This window comes from Furipterus horrens, unplaced genomic scaffold, assembly GCF_987537825.1.
Source record: "Furipterus horrens unplaced genomic scaffold, mFurHor1.1.pri manual_scaffold_10, whole genome shotgun sequence".
NCBI lineage: Eukaryota > Metazoa > Chordata > Mammalia > Chiroptera > Furipteridae > Furipterus > Furipterus horrens.
In genome coordinates this window covers 73502498-73512340 of record NW_028327180.1, presented here as the reverse complement: position 1 = coordinate 73512340, position 9843 = coordinate 73502498, and the positions used below count along the sequence as shown (strand labels likewise).

The 9843-nt window shown below is 43.4% G+C and overlaps 1 protein-coding gene across 1 annotated transcript; it reads right to left on the bottom strand.

The window, feature by feature from the left end:
- Positions 1-6743: 6743 nt before the first annotated feature.
- CD14 (CD14 molecule) lies at positions 6744-8106 on the bottom strand. Its single transcript, XM_090288168.1, has 2 exons — positions 8051-8106; positions 6744-7962 (listed from the first exon to the last, which is right to left on the bottom strand). The coding sequence occupies exons 1-2, from the start codon at positions 8051-8053 to the stop codon at positions 6853-6855; spliced, it is 1113 nt and encodes a 370-aa protein (XP_090144294.1). The 5' UTR covers positions 8054-8106; the 3' UTR covers positions 6744-6852.
- Between the last annotated feature and the right edge of the window lie 1737 nt (positions 8107-9843).

Below are 9843 nucleotides of genomic sequence, written 5' to 3'. Positions count from 1 at the left end.
ATAAAATAAAAGAGGGGGACCTGTGGGGAACTAAAAAGTTCCTCAGCTGAAGTCTTACTAACTGACATCCTAAAGTTCTGCTTGGCATGGCCTCACCATCCCATAATAGTTGTTTACTCCTTACTAGGGCAACGACCCTCTTTCTGTTCCTGGGATTGCTGTCCTGCAGTTTAACTCATATCTACCAGATAACGCCCAAGCTGCAGCTGCGTTCCCCGCGAATGAAAAATTCCTCTTCTCCTGAGCTATAAGAATGCTGTTTTGACTAAGAATAAATGAGACTTGATCAGAGCACTGTCTTGTCTCCTCTCCTTGTGTCTCTTGTCCCTTCTTCATCCTCACTCCCCCTCTAGGGTCCTTGTTGCTTCACCTGAGGGACGGTCAACTTTGTACGTTGATATTTGTGCATTCTAAACCCTGATATTATCCCAGTAGGACCAGTAAAAAAGCTTCATTGTAAGGACCTAAAGAGTTTCTCTAAGACTTTCCCTCACTGACATTAGATAGCATGTCTAATTCGTTTATCTCATATGTCAGTAATGATCCATTCTGTGTGTGTGTGTGTGTGTGTGTGTGTGTAATATATATGTGATGGTTGCAAACAAGGATTGAAAATACCATCCCTTAAGTCTGCTTCTGTGCAGTCTCTAAATTAGAAGATATGGCTGATGTCACCTGATATTTAATCCCACTTCCACCACAGGGAAAATAGTGTAAGAGCTATACGGCCCTTGGGCAAGTTAGTTATTTTTCTTCTTGTTTTTTTCCATGCCTGCAAAATGGAAATGATGGTGATAATAATGGTAACTTCCTCATAAAAGGTTAACATAAAGTTGTGTTTCTTGAAATGTGTTCCTTGGGCCAGCAACATCAAGCATCTTCTTGGAATTGGAATGAAAAGAAAATTCTCAGTCTTCACCCCACACTTCCTACTTCAGAAATTCTGGTGTCTGTGTTTTAAGGCTTCCAGGTGATTCTGATGACATTGAAAACCACTGTTGAAGAGATTGAGTTTATAATAAGAATTAGAATAATGTCTGGAACACAGTAAGCAGTATATTAATGAACATTTTAAAAACTAGTCAAAAAGATATTGCCAAGATATAGAGTTTAATTTAGGCAAAAAGAAGCACATCCATGCTGTTCCTCTAACAAAATAATCATGCTTACTCCCTAGTTGAAAGACATTAACACAGACTGCGAAACTCTTCATGGCCTGGCCTCTGCCTCCCTTTTCTGCTGCTTACATTCTCCCTGTACACCATGTCTTCAACTTTCCCAGTCCTCAGTGTGGAAATTGCGGTTTTCACATCTCCAAGACTTTGCCCACTCAGTTCCCTGTGCATGGAAATGTCAACCACCTCTTTTCTTTAAAGAACCCCTCTTCTCTCACTTTCTACATTTGCAATATCTTGAATTCCGACACATCCTCCAAAACCTCAGTTCCAGTGTCACCTCCTCTGGATACTCTCACCCCGTCCAGTCAGAGCCAGGCATTTGCTAGGACTCCACTCTTCCTGTTACACATCCCAGTACTTATTGTTACAGCTTATTACTGTTTACACTTTTATTTCCTCTTCTGGATATTTTTTTCATTGAGGTGAAATTCGCAACACATACAATTAACCATTTTGGACTGCGTAGGTCAGCGGCATTAGTGTTTTTGCAATGTTGTGCAACCATCCCTTCTCTCTAGTTTCAAAACTTTTTCATCACCCTCCAAAAATGTGTCATACCCATTGAGTAGTCACTTCCCATTTCCCCCCTCTCCCTTTCTTAGTCACCAGCTTTCTGTCTCTGGATTTCCCTATTCTGGGTATACTATATCAAAGAAATTGTACAATATGTCACTTTTTAGCACCTTGTTTCTTTCACTTAGCATTAAGTTTTGAGGTTCATCCACACTGTGGCATAAATCAATGCATGTCTCCTTTTGGCTGAATAATATTTCATTGTATATATAAACCACAGTTTCTTAATGCATCATTCGTTGATGCACATTTGGGTTATTTCCCTCTTTTAGTTATTAGGAATAATGCTGCTACAAACATTTGTGTTCAAGTTCCTATGTGGACATATGTTTTTATTTCTCTTATTTTCATTTCTGTATGTGAGCACATGTCTTTCATTTCATACCAGGAATGTATTGATGGGTCATATGATAATTGTATGTTTAACTTTTCAAAAAAAAATTTTTAAGATTTTATTTATTATTTTTAGACAGTGGGGAAGGGAGGGAGAAAGAGAGGGAGAGAAACATCAATGTGTGGTTGCCTCTCGCGCGCCCCCAACTGGGGACCTGGCGCACAACCCAGGCATGGGCCCTGACTAGGAATCAACCAGTGACAGTTTGATCCGCAGGCCGGCACTCAGACCACTGAGCCACACAAGCCAGGACCAGCTTAGATTCTTATAAAATTTTATTGAATCTGTAGATTAATTAGGAGAGAATTAACATCTTAACAATATTAAGATCCATAAACATGGAATGTTATTCCATTTATTTAGATTTTCTTTAATATTTTTCACCAATATTTTGTAGTTTTAGAAGTTTGTTTTCTCTTCTTTTGCTTTATTTACTCCTAAGTATTTTATTCTTTTTGATAGTATGGTGAATAAAATTTTTAAATTTAATTTTCAGGACATTCACTCCAAGTATATACATATAAACCAACTTTGCATCCCTGGGATAAATCTCAGTTGGTCATTGGTGTATAATTCTTCTTATACATTGCTGGAGCTAATTTCTAGCATTTTTTTGAGGGTTCCCACATTCACATTCATAAGAGATATTTGACTGAAATTTTTTTCTCTTGTGATGTGTTTATCAAGCACTCTCTTATACATAACAACAATATCATGCCTAGAATATACTATACCCTACTAACAAAGAAAACTAGGAAAATTTTTTAATCTTCAAATATCAAAGTCATCGCTCAAATTTCTTCTACTACAGATCATTCTAAGTGGCTTATAAAAAGCCTCTCATGATCTGGAGAATGAGGGGGCTCTGAGTATTAGAAGAACTGGTTGGGGTGGGGGTGGGGGACGTTGGAGAAAAGAAGACTCCATGGGAGAGAACAAAAATTCTTGACCCAGGGTACAAAGATTTCCGAGGAAAAGAATGGACGTCCAGTTGGTTCCAGAGGACAGAGTGGGAATAAAAGAGGAAGCTATAGGGAGACTGATTTTGGCTCAGAAAAGGAAGTCTTATGACCTCCAATGCTATCCTTGCAGTATAAAATAAGTCACACCACACTGGGTATCTGACATTGTGCCAAGTGGAAATGGATCCTTTGCTTCTCTTAGTCCAACTCCCACTTCTTGTCTCACTTCCCTGCCTTTATCAGAACAATTTGCTCAATCTTTGGGCTTCACTTGGGCTGCCCTGTGCACCCTCCCCCAATTATAAAGGAATGAATTCTGCCCCTAGGTTGCTGTGTACTATCAGATCAAAAGAACACTACATGCCTTGCAACTGGAACTGTGACAACTAAGTTATTTGTCTTAGTTAGACATATCTTTTTATTTGACTTTAGTGAAGTATATCAGTCTTTTCTCACTTAACTCATGGCAACAATAAAACGCTCAGCCTACCCCTCTCATTCATTCAATTAATTATTTAGTAAAGATTTATGGAGCAGATGCCATGTGCCAGGCACTGTTTTAGGGACTGGAAATTCAGAATTGAACAAGATTAAGACATCTGTTACTCTTGGGAAGCTTTCAACACAGTACTAAACAAACAAAAACAGACCCAGTAAAGAAGATGATTTCTATTTGAGATCAGTGCTGTGCACAAAATGATGAGGCAGAAAGGGCTTCCTCACATAAGGTTACATTTGAGTTGAATCCTGAACAATGAGAAGGTGCCTGCTATTTGAAGATCTTTTATTTAGAGCTTCAATTTCATAGAAGTTCACAGACTCTTGCTGCCACAATTACTACCAACATCTCTGCCGAGATATCCTGCCTTCTAGCCTGGACTATATATATATAGATTGTTTCCATGCTTGCACTAAGGCCAACCCCTCCACTGGTGAATTAGGTACCAGTCTCTTTCATTTACTTAAGGACAGTTCTCCAGCATGACTCTCTTCCTTCTCCTGAATCATCAGGTTTTCCTTCTCTACTGGATTATTCCCATCTGCACACAACCATGCTATTTTTCTCATCTTAAAGACCAACAAATATAACATACTCAAAAGTGAAAGACTGAAAACTTTCCCTCTGAGGTCAGAGGAGAGATACAATAGTTCCTAAGCTTACTAAGAGCAACAGCTGAAGTCCTTACTATGCTCCATATTTACAGTGCTTCTCAAACTGTCTGTGACATGAGACAAAGTTTCTTCTTTTAAAGATTTTATGTATTTTTAATTTTTTTTTTATTTTAGAGAGGGAGGGAAGGGATGAAGAAAGAGAGGGAGAGAAACATCAACGTGAGAAAGAAATATCAATCTGTTGCCTCTTGTAATGTACCCCAACCAGGGACAGATGCCGCAACCCAGGCATGTGCCCTGATTGGGAATCTAACCGACGACCTTTTGCTTCGTGGGACAGTGCACGACCAGCTAAACCATACCAGTCAGGGCACCAAGTTTCATTTGCAAAGTTTCAACCCATTGTAGATGACACTTTTGTAAAATATGACAGAAATGTTCTGTGATGTAAAATTTTATAAAATTCTTGACCCTTTTATTTATCTCCTCATAGTGCATTAATAAACAATTTGCAGCCTGGTCCTTGCTTTGGATCATATTTTGAGTATTACTGCTTTACAGGGCTCTCTGCATGATCTGGCCCTGCTACTACTCTCTAATCTCATCTCTCACCATTCTCCCTACCATCCCTGTTTACTTTCCTTCAGCCACACTGGCCTCCTTATTTTTTCCTTTAACATCTTAAAAACCTCAGGATCTTTGTACTTGCTGTTGTCTCTGCTTCAAATGCTATTCCCCCAGATATCCTCAAGCTCTGTCTCTCAATTCACTTGGGTATCTGTTCAAAAATCTCCTATCAGAGGAACTTTTCCTAACAATCCTAGCAGCATATTAATCCTCAAAACTGTCTCCTTTCTCTTCATAGCACTTATGGAAGTCTGATATGTTTACTGTCCTCCTCTGGCCCCTGCCAGCCAGTTAGAATCTGAACTCCATACAAACAAGAACTTCAGCTTTATTGTTGCTATAGTCACAGTGCATGACACATAATAGGCACTTGAATGAATGAGTGTTCCCAGCTTGCATCACCATAATCTTTAGCCCTACCTAATCAGTTATAATTCCCAGATTTGACCATATACTTTCAGGTTTCTGAGCCTTACAACATGCTGCCCATTTTTGCTTGGGGTGTCCTTCCTGAGGAAGTGATATGCACCTCTCAAGACCCATATTCAATGTCTTCTCATCTGTATGGCCTTCCAGAGGACCACCTTTTCCTCACAGAGTTGATCCTTCCCAGTCATTAAATCACAATGATCTTTTTTGTGTATGTCTCCCTTACCGGATTGAGAATTCCCCAAGGGCATAAATGTTTTCTGATTTATCATTGTACCCAGGCTCCTAGCACAGTGTCTGAGGTGGAACAGAGCCTCTGTAACTGTTTAGTGAAGAGTTTTCAGAGCCATTCAATGTAAGAAATTGCTTAAAGTGGTTAATTCTCTGATACTAAAAATGTTCCAACCGGCTGGATTAAGTCTTCTTTAAGATACTCCAGTGAGTTTTCCTGACTGGGGTTGGCAGCTTATTTAGCTGTCCCCGTGGTTCTTTGAGTCTGTGATCTGGTGACCTACATAATGCTCCTATCAATATTAATTTTCATTCTCCATTCCTATCTGTGTGATTCTGGACACTGGAAGGAGGCAGGCTGGAGGGCTGTGCTTGCATACCTCCTGCCATCCTGTGAGGCAGGTATCTAGTTCTCTGATGAGTGTGGCTGCCTCCCAGATCTAATGAAACTCTTAGAAGAAACAGCACCTCTTGCCTGATGTCTTGGGTCTCAGATAGCATGGATGGGGTGGGGTGGGGGGCATCCTGTTAATTGCTCTATGATGGGTCTAAGAAGCTGTGACGGTCTAAGATGTTATCCTATTTGCTGATTAAAAAAGCCAGCCTGAAACAGTTATACAGTACGCTCATATACTAACCATACTAACCTAATCGCAGGATCTCTGGTTCAGAGACAGACTGTTTAACGATTGTATCTTGCATCACTTCTCCATGTCCAAATTCCCTACAGAGGAAACCAATGTGCCAGTGCGTGCACAGTAGCTTTACACAGCAGGAGAGGTAGCTTAAAATTATGCAACTCTGAGTTTGTGTAGGACAGCTGGGGTGGCTATCCTTCCTCTCAGAGACACAGAGAGAGGACGAAAATGGTTGTGGGTTTCCTTCTTCTTTTTTATTTTTATTTTTTGGAAAGAGACCAGCTGACTCGTGGAAAATGTACTGGAAAGAAAACATTCTGAATCTTCCTAATTATGTTTACAAACACCCTTTAACACATGTACCAGTAATCTGCTCAAAACGCCTGGATTGCACAGAAACCCCTTGTTTCTTCCACTCATCCCTAGATAAAGCAGCGTTTTCCTGAGTCTTCTGCACCTGAAATCCTTTACTTAGGTAGATATGGTTTCTGGGGAGTTGGGATGAATGAAACCTCAGTATAATGGTTACCCCATCCAGCATTGTGCCCAGCACATAGCAGACACCCAACAAACATCTTTTTGAGTGAATGACGAAGACTGTTGTTTAAGATTTTAATAAAGATTGGCAGAAAAGTGGTTGTTTGAGACGTCCTGACGAGGCCCCTCTGCAGTCAGGGCAATCTGAGCAATCCATTCTCCTCCCCTTCTTAGGGCAAGGGCCCAGCCCCTTGAAGCAGTGCCACAGTTCCTGACACTCCTACGGCCAGGGTCGAACACACAAAGCCTGGAACCACACCGGAGTTCGGGTTTTCTTGGTACTTGGAGGCATCAGGGTCCAGAAAGGGATTCCCCTCCAGTATCAGGCTACTCACTTTGGGCAGCTCTTCTGGCCGCGGCAACCTGTTCAGCCTGTTGCAGCTGAGATCAAGCACGCTGAGCTCGGCCGGCAGTCCTTTAGGCACCTGCTCCAGGCCCGCGAAGGACAGGTTGAGAGAGCTCAGTGCCCTGGGCCAGACGCACCCGGAAGCGCCCGGGATCGGGGCGCGCAGCAAGTTGTGGCTGAGGTCTAAGCGCTGTGGTTTCACACCCGCAGCCGCCAGCGCCGCGCACACACCGCCTGGCGTTTCCATCCCCGCGTTGCGTAGCGCTAGCTCCTGCAGGGCGGGGAACTTGTTCGGACAGAGAGCCGCAGTCAGTCCGAGCTCGCCCAGTGCAGGATTTTCAGACAGATCAAGAGTGGTGAGGGAGGTGAAGGTGTGGAGGTCTGCGCAGGGAAAGGCGAGCGAGTGTGCTTGCCTAACGTACAGTTCTTTGAGGCCCGGCTTGAGCCACTGCTGCAGTTTGGAGAGCCAGGCACCGTCTGTTGTCCACGACACGTTACGGAGACTGAGGATGGAAAGCGCGGGCCCCATGTCTTTCAGAGGTGGCGGCGGCATCGTTCCAGTTACTTCCAAGTCCTCGAGCGTTAGTTGCTTGAGGCGGGAGGACCCAAGCCCACGCAAGACGGCAGTCAGAAGCAGAGCGGGAACCTGTGCAGCGCCCACCGTGAGTCGCCGCAAGCGCAGAGCCTTGATCACGTCAGTATATTGCTTCGGGTCGGTTTCGGCGAACCTTATGAACTCCTGCAGGCTGCGTCCGCCGCCGTAGACCTCCACCTCGACAGCACTCATACACTGAAAGGCGCTGGACCAGTCGGGCTCCGGATCCGTGAAGTTGCAGACGCAGCGTACATCGTCGTCGTCTATCTCGCAGGGCTCTGGTGTGGCCCCAGGAAGATGAACCAGTGGAAGCAGCAGCAGCAGGCAGGGTGCGCGCACCTAGAGAGATAGCGGAGGTCGGGTGGCCCCAGTCAGTCCCTGGAATTCCCCTAGTACCCCGCGTTCCGCCCTAAGACCGTGCACTCACCATGATCGATAGTTGCTCAGAGCCTCTGCGCCCGCGGCTGGCTCTTGGAAGGGCTTTGGCTTCTTTCCTCTTTAGCTGCACTCGCCAGCTTCCAGACTCCACACCCACTTTGGCGGCCTCTGAGTTTATATAACCCCAAGAATGTCACTTTTTTCCCTCCTCTGTGAACCCTGGTCACTCCCCACCTCTTTTCGCCACTCCACTTATTACCCTTCTGGGAAATTTTGCAATGAAGGATGTTGCTGGGAGGAGGGGCATAACAGGAAGAATCCTGCAGGGCCTCTAGTGTGCTTTGCCCCAGGCAGTGCCCTGATGGCTCTGGCGCCCCAAGTTCATCTGGTGGCTATGGAAAAGGGAAGATCCCCAGGGCCTCCTACCAGGACTCTTGCCTCCCCCGCCTGTATCCCAGCAACTCAACCTAGGTAGTTTCCTTGACTTTTTCCTAGTCTTGGTGTTTACTCTTAACCTCTCACCATCCAAGGCGAATGCCCTGAATATCCTCCCAAATTTACATGGATATGTTGTGGAAGAGATTGCAAACTTCATCTACTGTCACCAAGGGCCGGAATTAAGTTTAAAAGAAGGAAGTTTATCTGGAGAACAACTCCCCTTCCCTTTTTAAATTCTTTTTGTTGACTCATTCTTTGCTGACTTTAACTTCGTTGATTAAGAAATTAATATCTTCCCGGGCTGGTGTGGCTCAGTGGATTGAGCAGGGGCCTGTAAACCAAAGGGTCACCAGTTTGATTCCCAGTCAGGGCATGTGCCTGGCCAGGTCCCCAGCTGGGGGTGTATGAGAGGCAACTACACATTGATGTTTCTCTCCCTCTCTTTCTCTCTTCCTTCCCCTCTCTCTAAAAATAAACAAATAAAAAAAATCTTAAGTGATATCTTTCTTAAGTAGAGGTGTTTGACAGAAACACATTGGCCATACCACTAGCTCTTACAGTTTTCATTTCCCCATCCTGAAATTGAGAAGCTAGATATTTTAAACACAGTTTTCCCCACTTGCACCTAGTGCTCCTCTGCCCTCCCCCAACACAATTCCTGTGTCCTAGGAAGGAAGGGCTGGACCTATGTTGAATTAGGATTAATTAGTAATTCACTTGTTGTAACAAAAAAAGCAAGAGTCCCAGGGGGTGGGTGAGATTTATGTTTCGACAAGAGAAAAATTCTGAGATGTTCTAAATAAAATTACAGAGGCCAGAGAATGAGAGAAAGACACAGGAATAGTTAACCAGTTAATAGCTGTGGACCAACTAACAAAGACTGCTCACATTCCTGAGTATATTTTGGAGCTTTGGATGAACCTCCAGGCATTTATCTGACCACTAGACCATTTCATTTTGCATAAGCATGAACATTTAGGACTGTTGTTTGTAACTAATCAAAAGTAGTAAATAATCATCAACAAATCAACAAACAACTTGTGCAAAAAAAAAAAAAAGTAGTAAATATTTCTTCTTTATAGACTGTGCACCTATCATGGAACTGTCTCCACTTCACTGTCCCACCCCTTATCTATAACCATGTAAATTCTTTTAAATGACTTACAACTTTCTTCCCCAAAACATAATGCATAAAAGAGCCCAGCAACTCCAGGATAGTACACATGTTGCTTTCTCAACCTAGCCACACTGCTGGTAATTTAGACTTCCTGCCTCAGGACCTGTTCCTTTTCTGGCTAGCATACAGCTCAAAAAAGCCTTTATTTTAAAAAAGCTTTCAACCCTGGCCAGGTAGCTCAGTTGGTTAGAGTGTCATCTCGATATGCCAAAGTGGTGGGTTCGATC